General features: G+C 61.1%; 1 protein-coding gene across 1 annotated transcript; it reads left to right on the plus strand.

The window, feature by feature from the left end:
• The first annotated feature begins 13849 nt into the window (after positions 1-13849).
• Positions 13850-17505, plus strand: TPRG1L (tumor protein p63 regulated 1 like). The gene is made up of 5 exons (XM_030328319.1): positions 13850-14118; positions 14222-14313; positions 14399-14575; positions 15384-15537; positions 16148-17505. Exons 1-5 carry the CDS (start codon positions 13921-13923, stop codon positions 16340-16342), a joined length of 816 nt encoding a protein of 271 aa, XP_030184179.1. The 5' UTR covers positions 13850-13920; the 3' UTR covers positions 16343-17505.
• Positions 17506-17811: the final 306 nt, after the last annotated feature.

Below are 17811 nucleotides of genomic sequence, written 5' to 3' on the forward strand. Positions count from 1 at the left end.
CCGCAGGTGCGGAGGGTCCGGCTTCCCGCCCCGCCGGCGCCCGCTTCGCGCGACACTGCGCGCTCGGCCCCGGCGCCAGAGGCCGGCCCGCCTTTGCCACGCCCCCGGCCCGGACCCCCGCCCCGGCCCCGCCCACCGCCCGGCCCCGCCCCCAACCCTCCTCGGGTCCTCGCCGCGAGCCTCGCGCGCTCGGCTGCTCCGAGGCCGCCGGGTCTAGATGCCCTGCGGGCGAGTGGCCACCACCTCCGGCGGACCTCGGGCCCAGGCGCCCATCTCTGGGGGAGCCCTCCGCCCTCCCTCCGTCCCTCTTAAGTCTCTGCGGGCGCTCGGTCCGTTGTCACCGGCTGCCCTCTCCCCTCCCTTGCCGGGCCGGGGGCAAGGGGGTGGGGGGTAACGGCCCTCCCCGTGCCTCTGGGTGCTCCCCCTTGGGCACCCGCGTCGCGGATCACCGACCACCCCCTGGGCATTTTTACCCTTGTTCTGTGCAGGGCGTTCTTGGCCCGTGGCCTGAAGTGGGCGAGCCGGCCAGGGCGGGAGCCTCCCTCCGGAGACCCTGCTTCTCGCCAGTGTAACCTGGTTGGGGCGGCTGCCTGGCTTAGTCAGTAGAGCCTGCGCCTCTTGATCTTGGGGTCCTGAGTGCAAGCCCCAGGCTGGGCGTAGAGGTAACTTAAATGAAGCTGGGTGGGGTTTGGAATTCACTTACTCCAGGGGTGACGACTAGGTGCTCCAGGGTCCAGGGGCCCGTGGGGGTCCCTGGGGTGGAAACAACCCCCTCCGGAGGTTTTTGAAAAGCCGGGGAAGGTGCAGCCTGGGTAGGACCTGAGGAGTGGCCGGGACTTAGGACCCGCTAGCCACCCGTGTGCCCGGCCCAGCTGCAGAGGCCCACGGGTGGTCAGGGCTCACTTCCGAAGCTGGCAGGCCTCTTTCTTGGGGTTTTCGTCCTTGCCACTTCCCGTGGTCTGGGTGACTGGCCCTCGCCTTGCCCTCCTACAAAGCGCAGGAACTCCTGGCTGGGAGGGGCTTGGGAGACAGGGACCCCCAGCTGTCCAGGAGCAGTGGAGATGTGGCAGTGGCCCCCGCCCCCCGCCGAGGATCTGAGCCCTCCACACCACCTGGAGGGTTATAGTCATCGGCCGAGATGGCAGATGGGGAAACTGAGGTCAGAGTGGGGAGCAGCACCCCCAAGTCGCCCAGCTTGTAAACCGCAGGTCTGAGAATGGAACGCAGGGTCTGGCTCTGGGGACCTTTGGTAAACGCCCTACTCTGCGGCTGTGAACCTAAGAATAGCTCTAAAGCACATGGGGTAGGTGGAAGTCCCGCAAATCTGACTGCCCCACGGGAGTGTCCCAGTCTATCCAGCTGCCGGAACAGAGCACCGCAGACCCAGCAGGGTGAACAACGGACATCCCCCACCGCACCCCCACCGCCCCGTTCTGGAGACGGGAAGTCCAAGATCAAGGTGCCGGCCACTGGTGCCAGGAGAGCACCCTCCTGGCTTGCGGACGGCTGCCCGCTCTCGAAGTTCTCCCTCGGCAGAGAGGGGGCGGCCAGGAGAGAAGGCACTGTTGTCTCTTCCTCTTCTTAGAAGGCACCAGCCCTATAGGGCCCCACCCTTATGACCTCATTTACCTTAACTACCTCCTGAAAGGCCCTGTTCCAATACAGGCACACTGGGATTTAGGGCTTCGACTTGTGAATTCGGGAGGGGCACAGTTCCGTCCATAGCTGGGTGATTTCACTGTCTTTAGAGACGCCCGCACCCCCACCTGTCCCCTCTGCCCAGCCCGGAGGCAGAGGGCATGCTCGGCTCTGGGAGGGGACGCGGGAAATCAGCACCACAGCTGGTTGGAGCCAGAGACAGGGGAATCCTGTAGATACACAAACTATGGCAACTGGAACCCCGCGCCAAATATTTTTGCCACGTCTGCGGGAAGTCTTTGGGGAGCCAGCTCTGAAGTTCATTTCTAAACCTCCTCATGTGCCCCGGAAGAGAAGCAAAACCAAAGAAACAATCCACTCAAGCGTGGCGGCTAGGACGGAGACTCTGGGGCAGGTGCTGGCCAGCTACGTTCCCCTGGACCGGCCCTGTGCCTTGTGCGTGGCCCTGGACACCGTCCTTCTGTTCTTCCGTCCTCACGCGTGAGCCAGAAGCAACAGAGAGGCACCTCCGGAGTTGGTGCCCGCCGAGCCTTGGATTCTACTGCTTGGTGAACGGACAGGCCTGGCCCACACCGCACCGCAGCCGCTCTCTTCTCCCACCCCCGGGGTGGGACGCAGCATCCGGAAAGGGGTCACCAGGGTGTTTGAGGTCACCTGCCACACCGAGAGCAAAAACCTGCCCATTCACGAAAAGCACCAGGTGTCGGGGGACAGCGGTACCGTGGGCCGAACTGTGTCTCCAAAAAGATACAGCCACGTCCTATCCCCCAGTACCTGCACATGTGACTGGATCTGGGGAGAGGGTCTTTGCCGATGTGATTAAAGATGTCAGGATGAAATCACCCTGGACTTACGGCGGCCCTAAACCCACTGATAGGTGTCCTTATGGAGAACGGAGGGAGAGTTGGGACACACAGACAGACAAGGAGAAGGCCATATGGCCTCAGGGAGGCAGAGGTCCGGCCGTGTGCCTGCAGGTGAAGGAAGGCCAGAGGCGGCCACCGAGAGGCCTGGACAGGTGTCCCTCAGTGCCAGAGGGATTTCAGGTTTCCGGCCTCCAAAGAAGGAGGAGAGAAGAATGGGCTGCTGTTTTAGCCACCCAGCCTGCGGATTTCTTCCGGTAGCCCAGGAAGCCAGCAGCCATGGCGAGGCCGACCAGCACCTTCCCCTGGGGCTCCTGGCCGAGAGGGGAGCTGGCCATCCTGGGGGCTCGCGGAGGGCCCCTCCCTCCAGACATCGCAGCAGCACGTGGACACTGAGCGAGCAGAGGCTCCCTGGGGAAGCCAAGTGTGGGAGATGCGGAGTTTGTTGCTGGACACGCTTTCTGCGGGGTGGCCCTTGCGTTTCTTAGAAACAAGGCAGTATGCGTCCCCCTCGCCAGCTGTGCCGGCCAGAACCGGGGCTGACGCTCCAGTCCTTGACAGTGTGCATTCCAAGATCTCCTGGCCCCCAACCTAGCCTGCTGTCCCCAGCACCCTCCTGGCTGCAGCTCGCCCGAGGGAAGCACATCAAAGCTTGACCTCCTCATGGATCCCACGGTGGCTGCAGCTCCTGCCAGGTGTGGAGAGAGACCTCGGGGCACCCGGACCCAGCAAGGTGGGCGGCCTGGTGGAGACAGAGAAAAACCCCCATTCTGGCCGAGGCATTCAGAATGTGTGACAAAGTCACCATGAAAACAACTCAGCTTTTAGAAACTGCAGGAGAACACTCCCTTTCCAATTCTCCAAATCCTGCTTGCCTTAAAGCCATCATGTTTTGGGGCGCCTGGGTGGCTCAGTCAGTTAGGCGTGTGACTCTTGATTTCGGCCCAGGTCGTGATCTCCAGTTCGTGAGTTCGAACCCTGAGTCAGGATCCGCACTGACAGTGCGGAGCCTGCTTGGGATTCTCTCTCTCCCTCTCTCTCTCTCTCTCTCTGCCCCTTCCCCAATTTCTCTCCCTCTCTCTCTCTCTCCCTCTCTCTCTCTCTCTCTCTTTCCCTCTCCCTCCCTCTCTCTCTCTCAAAATAAATAAACAATTATTTTTAAAAAGCCACATTTGGAAGCCTGCCCTCTTGGTCCCTAGCCCCCCATCCTCTGGGAAGGGTGTTTCTCTGTCCACGTCGCCCCTACTTCCGCCGTGACCTGCCCAAGTCAAAGATTAAGGGCCGTCTCTGCCACATAACATCTGATAGCTCTCAGGCGGATCCCTAGGGGCCACAGTGCTACGCAGCCTCGAATGCAGCTCTGGTCCCTTTGGGGAGGGAGAGGTCTCGCCCAGAGTGCACTGTCTCTGGAAGACGAGCTCGGCCCACGGCCCCTGCAGTCGGGAATATTCTCTGGGCTACGCACTAGCCTCCAACAGTCCAGCTCTGAGCTCCCACCCTTGGGGCTCCCATGCGGCACGTGCCTGGCCCCTCGTGCCCCTGACCGCCGCTTCCATCAGAGGCGGATTTTGTAAAACCCTAAACCACAACACCGGGAAGATAAGGTAGGCATCCACACTCCCCTGCCCTCCGCGGGAAGAGAAGACAAACTGGTTTCATCTCACGCCGCGCACTGTGCGAGGCGCCCCGGTTCGAAGGCCCCGTGTGGCCACTCTGCCACCTGCTGACGGGAGGGGAGCAGCCTGTCAAAGTCCCTGGAAAGAAGTCTCGCACGCCCAGGGGGACCCGGCCGGGAGCCGCCTTCCCCTGCCCGATGGCCAGCGTGCGCACGTGTGTGGAGAGAGCGTTTCTGTCGGGGCCTGGTCACCGTGTGCACACATACTGCCCATCTGCCCTGGCAGAACTGTGTCCCCCGAACAGATATGTTCAAGTCCTGACCCCGCTCCCACGAGTGCGGCCTCGTTTGGAGATACAGTCTCTGCAGCTACAGCAGGTCAAGATGAGGGCATGGGGTGAGTTCTCGTCCAACGAGACACACAGGACACGGGGGACACGGCCATGTGACAACAGACGCAAAGGTTGTCGGCATGAGGTCCCAGGCGGAGGGACACCGAGGACTGCCAGTCACTGCCAGACGCTGGAGAGGCCAGGGCGGTTTCCCTACAGGCTTCAGAGGGAGCGGAGCCCTGCAGACAAGCCGGCCTCGGGCCTCTGGCCTCCAGCACTGGGGACAAGTCCCTGGTGTTCGGGCCCCGGAGTGCGGGGGGGTGGGACTTCCCTGTGGCAGCCTGGGAGCTGGTGCACCAGCCGATGCTATTTGTCACCTACCACGACACGCACACGTCATCTCTCGTCATTTCTGCAACTTGCGGGCCTACTGGGTGCCCCCCACACCCACCCGAGGCTCGGGCACCGGGCCAGCATCCTCCTCCTCCTCCCGTCCATTGCTGCTGCCATCCTGGGGACCTCAGGACCCACCCATCTGACGGGTCCCGGGCCCCTGCCTACCCAGTCTTTCATGCCAACACCGCAGCAACCGGTCCCAAGACAGAGACTGGGACTGGCCACCACGCAGAGCGTCCTGTCTGTGGCATCTCGCTGCCAACACCCACCCGTGGGCCACAGCGCCCGGACACCCAGGTCTTTCTCTCCCTACACCGACGCGCTCCCTCCGGGCTCTGACTCTTCGTACCTCCCTCTGTTGGGTGGCTACCTGGCCCCCGTACGCAGAGGGCAGGGGGACCCCAAAGAAAGAGGCAGACGCTCCTGGCTGGTGATTGGTGGGCAGCAGGTGTGATAAGCTACTTACGAGGCTGGTCTTGGGCGCCGCAGGCCGAGGGGATCCCCGCGCCCACCCGCCAGAATCTCACGACAGAGGCCTCCGCGGGGCTCCTGCTGTGGGAATGAGGGGTCATAGCCCACATCCGGGCGGGGGTGAGGGGCCGGCTCCAGGGTCCACCGGCGGTCACGTCCTCTCCGTGACCTCCTCCCACGCCAGGCCCCCGGTGACCCGTGACCGGCTCTCAGTCTCACGGGCCCCCTCCTCCGCAGCGGGCTCTGCGTGGTCAACAAGGGGCGGCACTAGCCTGGAGGGGGCTCGTTCGGTGGCTTTCTGGCTCCACTGGGGGCAGAGGCCACAGCAAAAGTGCGGGCACATGCAGGAGAAAACACACATCGGGACGGGAATTCCCAAAATAAGTGACGGTTTTTTCCACCAAGAGCCCCATGACCGGACCCACTGGTTTATGAGATGCCCTGGGCTGGGGATCAGACGGTTCAGGGCGCTGCCCTGTGTCCTCAGTGTGACTTAATAAAGACGACACCGTAGCAGACTCCTCGGGTCTGAACACACAACTCCTCGAGAGGCAGGAGGCGTGTCCAAGGCCATCCTGTATCCTGTTCCGGAGCGCGGCTCTCCCGTCAGGGACCCTGCAGTGCTCGGCGAGGACTCGCTTTGTTGGCTGTCCCTCACGGCTTGTGGGCGGCTTTGGCGAGGGCCTCTGCGCGCTGTGGCGCCTTCTGGCCCGTAGAGGGCAGACACGGCTCCCGACGACCGGACCCATGGGAACAGAAGGAGCACAGCTGGTCTCCGGGTGAGGGAGGTGCTGCACACACGTACGTGTTGGGGGGGGGGGGCAGGGCAGCATGGTCAGGTGTGAGGACTGGGTGGGTGGGTGCGCCCGGCCAGGAACCCCCGTTTCACGGTGTGTGTTCCATTCCAGCCACCGTGCGTTTCCACCGGCCCAGCTTGTGCCAGATACTGGGGTCCCAGGGAGACTGGGGGGCCCCCCTCACGCATTCCGGGGCCACCCCATCGCAAGCTCAGGCAGACAGCTCCTCTCCCAGGCGTGACGGGCCCAAGGTTCCCGGTAGCACAACGCGTTGATCCAGGGTCCGGGGGCAATGGCTGCTTCCCACCAGTTCCACACGGGGCCGGCCGGTGTTGGGTGCCTCTGCAGGGGTCCTCAGGCTGGCCCGTGGGGCACAACAGGCCCTGAAATTGTAAGAACCCGACAGTAACTCAGTGCACTGGCAAGGTGATTACCTGTCGGGAATTAATCTGCGGGTTCCATATCCTATGTTTCCTTCCTACGACCCCTGCTGCTTGCCGGTTAGGGGGGCGGGGGCTCCACATGGTGGCCTTTGAAATGTGACCCCCAATCACCGTCTGTTCGACAAGGATATCCATCCGTGGTGCTCAGCGGCCCGGATGGTGGCAGCCTGGTTTGTGTGGTGACAGGAGGCCTGGGTTGGGCCAGATGCAGCCTCCGCACGAACCGGGGCTTGTGGGGAGCCTCACTCAGAGGGTGGCACCGGTCTGTCTATAACGTGCCGGTCCCTTACCAGCCCGGGGTTCCGGAGGACGGCCCCAGGCTCCTTGGCCTCCTTGGCATTACGCCACCTCGCCTGGGCACGGTCGTGGCCATTCTTTCTGGGCGCACCCTCTGCTGGGTCTACTGGGGGTCACCTGCTAGGGCTCATCCTCGGGCTGGGGCGTCAGCTTCCTGATTGGGGAGGGGGGGGCAGGGGGCCCAGTGCCTCTCGAGCCAGGATGCGGAAGACGCTGGTGGACCACCTGAAGCTCTCGCGGCTCAACCCGAACGTCCTTCCACGTATCCTGACCCCACAGAGGCTCGTTCACGATCGTCACCCCTCGGCTTCCGAGCCCGAAGGCCCCTCCCTTTCCAACAGCCCGCCAGCACAGAGGGTTAACGGCCAGAACCCACGAGTGGTCACCAGCCAGACCGCCGAGTTCCGCCCAGAGGCGGCTGTGGTTGGTCCCTGTTGCCGTCCACACGGTGTCACTGTTGAGCTGAATGGTAACTATGGTCCGTGTGGACAGATTGCCTCGAACAGACCCGTCCGTACAGCGGGCGTCAGCGGGCGGCGGCGGAATCCGTCATCTGTCTCGTTCCCTCCCCGCGGGCTGGCACGGGGTGGGGGGCGGGGCACGTGAGGATCGGCGCCCGCGGGCTCGAGTGGCACCCGCATCTCCGGAGACGGCGGGCTGGCGGACGGGGCGCTGCTCTGCGGCACACAGGCGCGCCGCTTGCTGAGCGTGGGGGTTTGCGCCCGGCTGAGGTGCGCGGGTGGGCGACGTCCTCACCCACGCGTGGCGGGCGGGGAAGGTCTCGCCGCCATCCGCTGTGCCTCCGTGGGGCGCTCCACTGGAGGAGCTCGGGGCACACTGCTCAGGGCTGCCGCTCTCGGGGGCCCCTTCCAGAGCTGGAACCAGAATCCTGGGGACAGTCGTCGTCTCTGCCACAGCCCCCAACTGGTACCCCCCGGTGACACAGACACGCCCTACTGGAAGGGCGGCCCTGCTTGGGAGACCCCAGACCTTTCACCTGCTTCTCTCATGTTCTCAGAGGCTGCTCCCTGCTCCGTCTCCGGCCCCCCATGCCCCCCGAAGGGACAGAAGCACCGTGCCGGGTGGGGATAAAAGTCCTCCCAAGCCCCCAAATCCCTACACAGGCTCGCACCTGTTTCCTGTCCCCAGGGGTTGGATAGGCTGGCATCTGATCCATCACACATTCTGGGAAGGTGTGCATCTTACACGACCACACAGCTCCCCAAAACCTTACGGGGGGGGTGCCTGGGCTCCACCCCCCCCCCACACACACACAGGTGCTCCAGCAAGGCCCCCAGAGTGTCCTGCTGCAGGGACAAGCCTTCACATGCAAACGCCGCGTCACCAACGTAATGGGGGGAGGAGGACAGGGACAGGACTGCTACCCCTTGACATGGTGGGGGGCTGGCAGGTAGCCCCCGGTCCGCTGCTGCCCCTCCCATGTGAAGGCAAATGGACTTTAGTTCTCACAAGCCTGCACTCGCCCGAGTCTTTTCCATGAATCTCCTTGAAGAGGAAGTAGGTTTGCCAAGCGTTCGAGTAAAACCATACGCATCTGCGCATGAGAAAACACGAAACACTTACAAATCGCCACATCTACACATGTGCTGAGGGGGCCTTGTGATGCACTGAGGAGGAAAGTTGGACATTCCCGTGACACATATCGTTTTTTTTTTAATGTTTATTTTTGAGAGAGAGAGAGAGAGAGAGAGAGAGCACGCTGGGGAAGGGCAGGGGTGGGGGGCGGGACAGAGAATCCCAAGCAGGCTCTGAGCTGAGCACAGAGCTCCATGTGGGGCCCGAACCCATGAACTGTGAGACCACGGCCTGAGCTGAAGTCAGACGCTTAACTAACTGAGCCACCCAGGCGCCCCCCCCCCTCTGTGACATATGCCTTAAAATTATGGCTGATGCCTTCTTACCGGGACACATCAGATTTTTAGGAATTTTGTATATAAATCTGCCCTAACACAAGTCTAACGTCCCTGCTGTCTTGACCACACTTCCCATGGGAGTTAACGTGTCCAGTAAGCCTCATTAGCATAATCTCTCTCTGCCAGGAGAGAGAACCCGTCTTTTGAGATGTTTCAGGGACCTCCGCAAAATCCCAAAGATAGTTCAAGGCCAACGAGGCTTCACCCAGAATTTGACTTTTGGGATCAGCTCTCCATTTAATGAAAATGACAATGAAAGGGGCCCTGGGTGGCTGGACCGGTGGTTGAGCGGTAACTCTTGATGTCACCTCTGGTTATGATCTCAGGGTCCGTGGGTTCAAGCCCCACGTCTGCTTCAGATGCTCTGTCTCCCTCTTTCTGGCCCTCTCCCACTCACGCACTCTCTCTCTCTCTCTCTCTGAAAAATAAATAAACGGTAAGAAATTAAAAAACATAAAATGACAACGAAAGGCTTCAAAGGCAATACGGAAAGTTAAACAGTTATTAAAATAAACCCTTAGTTCTTTTAATAGAGAAGACCCCATTTCCGGAAGTAATCAAAGACCTGATAAAAACAGTGGACGCAGGCAAGTATTTTAATAAGACACAGAATCTTTGTCTTCTAGGTAGATGACCTAAAAGGTAAAGGAAAACCTTTCATAATTCCATCAAGAGAGACCAATCACCCAAGCAACCTTTGTCCTTTCACCAGACGAAAGACAATTTTCGATTTTTCCTAGGTACATCATTGATACGAAAGCGTATTTTTCTGCAAGGCGATTGAACAGAGCCCTTTTACAAATTACTCTCCGCAGTACCCTCGGGGGAGACAGACGTCGCACACAGGGAACACTCACCTGTACACGTCCGTAAACACGCAGATGGGCACGGACACTCCAGCCTCACAACGGTGTAACAGTGGAAACCCACCGCGTCTCCGGCAGGTGGAACAGGTGAGGGCCGCCTCCCGAGGCTGAGGCTTTTCACTGACGTTTGTGGAGAGGACGTCGAAGATTTGGCTTTGCCCTGGACCGGCAGTCCTGCAGAGGCCGTGATGGAGAGGCGGGCAGGGACCTTCCCCGGCAGGGTCTGTGTCCTGACCCAGAGGCAGGCGATCCAGTTACTGGTTCCGTCATCCCCGGGAGCTTGCACCTCAGACATGATGACACTTCCGGCTTCCAGAAGCAGAGGAACAATGCAAGTCTTCTCCTGGGAGTTTTGGGGTATGTTCTCAATTATTAGAAGTCTAGACTAATGACTATCTAAGATTTTCCTTCGTTACCGGTGGGTGGGGCCGCCCGGGGCACTCCCACAGTTCGCCGTCAATCACAGCCCTCTCCCCTCCGCGCCCCACTTTCTGGGGGACTCCACCTGTCAGCGTCCCGCTCCGGCTCCGTCAGGAGCACTGGGCCATCCGTCCTCCCAGCTTGCGCCCTCCTAGCTTTGCGAGACGGCTTGGGGAGCCTCTAGCTTATCACCCTGCGCTCCCACCTCGCCTGCCAGCCCCAGCCCAGCAGAGCGTGGCGCCCTCCCCTAACCTCGGCTCTCCTGCAGCTTTCCAGCCCCGGCTTCAGCCACTTGGAGGCATCGGTGCCCAACGGAGCACCGCAGGGGCCTCGGGCGCAGGAGCACAGGCTCTGAACCTCGGGGCATCCTAGCTTTGTGGACGGGACAACCTCTCTGGGCTGTTTGCTCCTCGGGAAAAGGGGTATCCCTGCCCCCCATGCATGAGTGTTGGGAGCAGAGGCAATATCTGCGATACAGCGGCACTCAGGACCAGCGTAAAAGAGAGCAACCGCCGGGGCGCCTGGGTGGCTCAGTCGGTTGGGCGTCCGACTTCGGCTCAGGTCATGATCTCACAGTCTGTGGGTTCGAGCCCCGCATCGGGCTCCGTGCTGACGGCCCAGAGCCTGGAGCCTGTTTCGGATTCTGTGTCTCCCCCATTCATGCTCTGTCTCTCTCTGTCTCAAAAATAAATAAACGTTAATAAAAAAAAAGTTAAAAAAAAAAAAAAGAGTAACCGCTGACCCAGACACGACTCTTGACACGGGCCTGGCAGAGTGCCAGCCACGTCACGTCATTTGGCCCCCCTGTGGCCATTGGAAGTAGGAACTATTATCTCCCAGAGTCAGTACGAAAGCAAACAGGGCACAGAGGGTTGAAGGGAGCTGGCCCTCGTGGCCAGACGTAGAGGAGGCAGGGTCCAGGCCCAGACAGCAGGGCTCCCGGGCCCACACGCCAGCTGCCATCCCTGATGGGTCCCCGCTCTGCTCCAACTCCCCTGGGTGGTGACAGGAGACCCAAGAGAGGGGTCAGCAGGCCCCCCAGGGGCCCACCCCACAGGGACAGGGCAGAGCACACTCAGCCCCGGCTGTGGTTGCCAGAGAAGAGGGGCTCCCCCAACCCCCGCGGGGACAGGGCCCAAAGAGGGCGTCACCGGCCCTGGGGTCACCAGAAGGCAGCAGCGTCTGTCCCACCCCACCTCAGCAGGCCAGAGGGGATAGAAGCACTCTGCCGCCCACATTTGCACACTCACTTAACACTCTTTGAGATCTCTGTGTTTTTTTGCAGGGAGCCAAGTACCAAAACTATGCCAGTATTGAGAGTCGGAAGTCAGCTAGAGAGGAGCTGGGGGCAAGGTGGCAGTAGGAGTGATTTTGTGGTTTCCAACCTCCGGGGCGGGGGGAGGGGGGCTAGCCACCCAAGAGGAACAGGTGATGAACGTGCGCCCTGCTTCCCAGCCTCGCCTAGCCCTTAATTTCATTACAATATATTGACATTGCCGTCTGGACCTCTCCCCGCCCCCACTCACGCCTCAGGGGGGAGGACGGGCCTTGATGGTTCCAGCCAGGACCTAGTAGGGCCCCAACTCCCCCTCCCAACCGACAAGAAGCCACCTCAGTGGGAGACCACCCTGGCTGTGAGCCATGAAAGACAGCCCTGCCCCCCTGGGCCCGCCCCCTCCCCCATCCTGAGAGTGCACCGTCCTGAACAAACCGCTTTGTGCTCGCTACCTTCCCTCTGGCTGTCTGTACTCGAGGCAGAGTCCTCACGTATGTCTTTTGCCGAGAATGCAAGCACCGAGCCCTCCGGTTCCCAAGAGGCTCTCCCGCCAGTAACAGTACCCGTGGAATCTGGTGCCAGCTTGGCGATGCTGACATTCAAGGGCAGCTGCCGGTGGTGCCGAGGGCCCCCTGTGTGCAGGGCTGCAGCGCCCTCCCTGGAGGGAGGTCCTGGGAGACAGGAGGTTGGGCCATCCTTGAATTGTGAATCTCGTACAAACCGAGAGGGCATCCGAGTCTGCACGGCCCCGGAGGGGCTTAGCTCGTGGGCAGAGCTGTGCCGGCCCAGGGGATGTCCCCAGAACTCTCCGAACCTGCTCTTGCACATGTGGCGTGCGGTGTGGCCAGCCCTGGGCTCTGGTGAAATTTGAAGAACTGTGAAACTGGCTGTAAACCCCAAGGTGCAACCATATGCAAAGGGCTGGTTCCACTGAACTTTCCTAACTAATAAGGCACGCACACAGAGGAAAAAGCGAAGAACAAAACAGTAATCGAGTCATGGTGAATGGCAACGTCTCCTAGGGAGGGTGGTCTTAGACCCAGTGTGGCAGGATGGACCCAGTAGGGGTGAGGCAAGGCTTTCAGGGTTGGGGGAGTGGGGGAGTAAGAGGGTGGCCTGAGTAGAAGCAGCGAAGTCCCAAGTGACCAACTGGGGGAGGATTTGGAAGGGGCTGCAAACTGTCACGGATGCACAGCCCTTGGGTGCAAAGAGGGTGGTGAGGAAGTCCTGGGGCCCGTGGGGGCAAAGACCGAAGCTGGGGCCCCTGACAGGGAGGGCAGATGCCTAGGGTGGCACCAGCCCTGGGCAAAGAGGTCACCCACAGGAGGAACAGATGTGGCTCTAGTGTCCAGGGGACAAGAGCTGGGACCTGGAATGGATCTTTGACGCGTGGCTGTGGTAAGTGACCCGGCTGTGTGCCTCAGTGTCCTTTTCTGTGAAACAGGGATCAGAGGAGGGCAGCTTCCTAGGCTCAGTGAGGACTCTAGGCTGGTCACAGCGCTGGGCGCACCGCCCGGCCGCTCCATCTCTGGAGGCAAGCTGTGCTCAGGACAGAAGCGGGGCCCGCAGCTCCTCCTGGAAGCCCACGCCACCTCAGCCTTTTTGGACAGGGCCTCTAGAGCCCGCGGCCCTTCCCGGCATCGGGGCGCGTCCTGGGACGGTGAGACCGGGACCGCGAGGGAGGGTTGGGGGGTGTCCCGGGGAGAGGGGCGGTGACCGCGGGGGGCGGGCAGGGACACGGGTCGAGCGTGGAGGGGTGGGGGGGGGGGCGGAGACGTCTCGGGGCGCGGGGGACGCGTGCGGGGAGAGGGGCGGTGACGTGAGATGGTGATGGAGGAGGTGGGGCGCGTCCGATGGGGAGAAGGGGCGGTGACCCGGTGGGGGGGGGGGCGGGGGAGACGGGTCTGGGGGTGGAGACCGCGGAGGGGGACACGTCGGGGCGGGGGAGTACGGAGATCGCGGAGGGGGAACGGGCCAGGGGCGGTGACGGCGGGCGGGGGACGCGTCCGGGGGTGGCCGGCAGTGACCAAGGGCCGGGGTCGCGTCCGGGGGACGGTGAGGTGAGACGGTGATCGAGGGGGTGGGGCGCATCCGGTAGGGGGAGGGGCGGTGGCCGCGGGGGCGGAGACCAGGGACTACGGGCGCGTCCAGGTTGGGGCGGTGACGAGGGGCTGGTCGCCCCCTTTACTGGGATCGGGCACACTCATCTCCTGACGCACCCTCTGCGTCTCCCTGGCAACCAGCCGCGGCCCCGCCCCTCCCCTCGCGTCGCGTACAGAGGAAATGGGCGTGCGCGCGGCGTGCGCTTCCGGCTTGGCGAGGGGCGGGAGCGATTGTGAACGGGCGGCGCGTAGGGCCAATCGCGGAAGACGGCTGGGGAAGAGCCAATCGCCAGGGCCGGTGGGCGCGGGTAGGGGGCGGAGCCTCGGGCGGGGCTGGCGAGGCCGAGCCAATCGCACCGGCCCTCGGGGCGGTAGCTGCGGCGACCGAGACGGCGGCCTCGTCGGGTCTGGGTCCGGGGTCGGGGTCTGGGGCGGCGGCGGGCGCGGCCATGCTGCAGCTGCGGGACTCGGTGGACTCGGCCGGCACGAGCCCCACGGCGCTGCTGGCGGCCGGCGAGGAGGTCGGGGCGGGCGGCGCGGGCGGGGGGCGGCCGGGGGCGGGCACTCCGCTGCGCCAGACGCTGTGGCCGCTCAGCATCCACGACCCCACGCGCCGCGCCCGCGTCAAGGAGTACTTCGTCTTCCGGGTGAGGCGGGCGTGGGACCGGGGCGGCCCGGGAGGGGGGTGCTGGGACGGGAGGGGAGCGGGGCGGAGAGTGACACCCCCCCCCCCGCCCTCTGCCCGCGCAGCCCGGCACCATCGAGCAGGCGGTGGAGGAGATCGGCGTGGTGGTGCGGCCGGTGGAGGACGGCGACATTCAGGGCGTGTGGCTGCTGACCGAGTGAGCGGGGCGCGCGGGGCGTGGGGACCGGCCGGGTGGCCTGTGAGCCGGGCGGCGCCCGGTGACTCGTGTCGTCTGCGGGCAGGGTTGACCACTGGAACAACGAGAAGGAGCGGCTGGTGCTCATCACAGACCAGGCACTGCTCATCTGCAAGTACGACTTCATCAGCCTTCAGTGCCAGCAGGTGGTCAGGGTCGCCTTAAACGCGGTGGACACCATCTCCTGCGGAGAGTTCCAGTTTCCCCCCAAATCGCTCAACAAGTAAGACTGTGGGACACAGAGCCTTAGTACCAGGGCCTGTAGCAGGTCCGTCCCAAATCGGCCCCCTGGTTGTCCTGAGTCTGCCATTCTGCGGGAACATAAAAGCGTCTGCTTCAAATCGATAGTTTCTTAGAATAGAAGCAAGTGGGCAGCAGGTGCATTAAAAGGAATTCTGGCACAGAAGACAGCTATCAGGCTGGTAGTAAGATGAACTTGAGGTCTGTTGAAGCAGAGGTGATGTGGTGTTCTTAAGATGAGAGCCACATTCGGTGTGTGTCACCTCTGTCACATCAAGGTCTGCTCTGGTTAAATTTTAACAGAAAAAAAAAGCATCGTTTTTATTTACTGATGTTACTAAAGGCAGAAGATAGTTACTGACCTGCTTTCAGAAGGGCGGATCGTGAAATACGAGAAGCCTGGACTTTAATACAAGGTAGAGCTTTGCTGCAGGGATGTGATCGGGGCTGTACCCAAGTCAAGACCGCTAACCGGCCGGCCGTGGGGCCTCCTGGACAAAGGGCCTGAGGCTACAGACATGTTGTTCTCGTGGTTAGCCTGCCTGCAGCGCCTTCCCGTTGCTGTTGAACTACACTAATAGCATAAAGGGTGTCGGGCCCAAGCCAAAACAACGGCGTTGGTTTGTAGTATTCAAAGTGCTCGGTGCGGGTGACTGGAGACCCCCGGCCCTGAGTGACACAGGTCCTGTCCGCGGTCCCAGAGCAGCCCCCTAACGTTACACCCCGTACCTGCTGGGCTGCCAGGGAGCACTGTGGCCTGCTGGGTGACGTGAAAGCTTCTTTCTTTGTAGGCGAGAAGGTTTTGGGATCCGCATTCAGTGGGACAAACAGAGCCGCCCTTCCTTCATAAACAGATGGAACCCCTGGTCCACCAACATGCCCTATGCCACGTTCATAGAGCACCCCATGGCTGGTGCGGATGAGAAGACAGCGTCTCTGTGCCAAGTAAGACCGTGAGGGCAGGGCTGTGCAGCCGTGATGGCGACACTCGGCCTGTGTGGCTGTTGAGCATCTGGACTGTTCTGTGTCCTAGTAAAACTGAGAAAACAAACTTTTAAGTTTTAGAAATTTTAGCTAACTTATGTTTAAATAGCCCCATGTGGCTAGTGGCTCTTGGTCAGGGTAGCTATATGACATCGCCCCTTGTGGCCATGGTCACCTTGGAGAAGGGCCCGGAAGGGCTCTGGGCAGTCTGTGCTGGGCCAGCAGGCTGCGTGCTCGCCAGCAGAGGAGGCCCTGGGGCCACCGGTGAGGGGAGTTGGGCCTCCCTCGCCAGTCGCGCACTTGGCCTGCTCACTAGTCTGGCGGGTGGTGGTGAGGATTGAGTAGGTCCCTGACGACACAAGTGCTCTGTGAGGCCTGTCGTCTGTCCCAGTGAGCACAGAGCTAGGATCTGACCTTTCCAGAGAGGCGCATCGAGGAGCCGAGGGGAGGGGCTGCCAGGGTGTGGCTGGAAAGGCACGTCCTCCGAGGGCAGGGACGGGGCTGGCACAGGAAGGGGTGGTCCGTTCCACGTGTAGACCACTGACCGGCAACGTGATTTCTGTCTTTACAGCTGGAAAGTTTCAAAGCTCTGCTAATCCAAGCTGTCAAGAAAGCCCAGAAAGAGAATCCTTTGCCAGGACAAGCCAGTGGCGTGCTGGTCTTGGATCGTCCCCTCCTCATCGAGACCTACGTGGGACTCATGTCCTTCATTAACAACGAGGCTAAACTGGGCTATTCCATGACCAGAGGCAAAATAGGCTTCTAGATGGCGCCCACAGGTAGACTTGGGGACGCGGGGCCTCAGACCGGGGCCAGCTCCGCTGCACCGGCAGAGTCGGGGCTGTTAACCTCTAGGGATCTGAGTGTGATTAGAATAGTCGAACGCATTCCCTGCTATCCCTGGGTTTTGGAAGTCTGGTAATAGGAGTCACAGACAAAAAAGCAAGGTGAATCCAGCGGTCCCGCTCGTGGCTGGTGTTCCATCTTCTAGAACTTGTTTCCGTGTTTCTCCCAGAGTGTCTCCATTCGGCTTCTCGTGGTCCTGCCCAGCCCTCCAGCATGTGAATAAACATGTGCCCCCACCAGAGCCTCCCCGCTAGCACTCCACCCGTGTGGATGGTTCCATCCAGGGAGGGCCCCAAACCCCAGTGCCTGGAGTGGCAAATAAGTTTATACTTAGTGTCAAGTTTTGTATTTGGAAATCTAATCCATTTTTTTAAAGCTAAGTGCAAAACAAGCCAGCAGACTGGTGAAGTAAACAGGGGACAGTCTGCCTTGTCGGCTCCCGGATGGACAGTTGCTTTTGTGCAAATACGTCTTTGACCTGAAGTCACACTTTTTCTGAAGTTATATCGTGTTCGTATTTGTGGCATCTTTCCCAGGCCCCAAAGCTGGCAGGAAATCATTTTTAGACAATTCATTAATTTCAGTCACCTTGGTAGGTAGTTCTTTGACAGCTCTACGTGCTTTACGTTTGTACGGTCACGTTCGTATTTAAGATGGGGACTGCTCAGTTTGCTTTCGGAGAATGCCCTTTTGAAAAAGGAGCCGTATTATTAGAGTCTCGTGAAGCCGCTAACGCCCGGCTTGGTTACCGCAGTGCCCACGCAAACGCGAGGCTTTATTGGTGTTGCCCTGAACGTGCCTGGGGCTGGGCGGCCCGCCGAGCACGTCCGTGTGGGAACCGTGGCCCCCCCGCCCGCGGCCCCCACACATCGTCGGCTTGCTGGCTTGCCTGGAAGCTTTGTTATCAACCCCAAGCGCTGGTGCAGGGCGTCCTCCCCATTCACAGCTCTGGTGTAGCTCTAACCCGCGTGGATGTGATCCAGATCATAGCCTGTCCACATCGAGAGGCCGCCGCCTCCATCCTGCCTGGGTCCTGAGCCTTTGCTTTTGGTCTCACAGTAAAGACGTTTACAACCGAATGGATATCGTTCTTTCTTTGAGATCGTTATTCAAAGCAGGGGCGACAACCAAGAAAAGTCACCTCTGAAGTGTGTACGTTAAAGCTTTGTAAACCTGCCACCTTGCTGTGCACGTTCAGGAGGATGCTAGGGAAGTACGGTCCCCTGAGTTCGCTCACAGAAAAACCCAGAGTGACGGGCCAACTGTCTAGCTTTTAGGAAGACGAGTCCAGGTTTGGAGCCCTGCTTCATTCATCACAAGCACCTGAACGTAGAGGTGGGGGGACTCTGTGCGGAGCCGGCCTTGACCCGACGGCCCTGGGGCCGGCAG

This window comes from Lynx canadensis, chromosome C1, assembly GCF_007474595.2.
Source record: "Lynx canadensis isolate LIC74 chromosome C1, mLynCan4.pri.v2, whole genome shotgun sequence".
Taxonomy (NCBI): Eukaryota; Metazoa; Chordata; class Mammalia; order Carnivora; family Felidae; genus Lynx; species Lynx canadensis.

Excerpts from the sequence above, each read along its gene's own strand:
- TPRG1L (XM_030328319.1), top strand. The coding sequence starts at position 13,921 with ATGCTGCAGCTGCGGGACTCGGTGGACTCGGCCGGCACGAGCCCCACG. Across the intron at positions 14,576-15,383 it reads CCCCCCAAATCGCTCAACAA|GCGAGAAGGTTTTGGGATCC; the intron begins GTAAGACTGTGG and ends CTTTCTTTGTAG. Across the intron at positions 15,538-16,147 it reads AGACAGCGTCTCTGTGCCAA|CTGGAAAGTTTCAAAGCTCT; the intron begins GTAAGACCGTGA and ends CTGTCTTTACAG.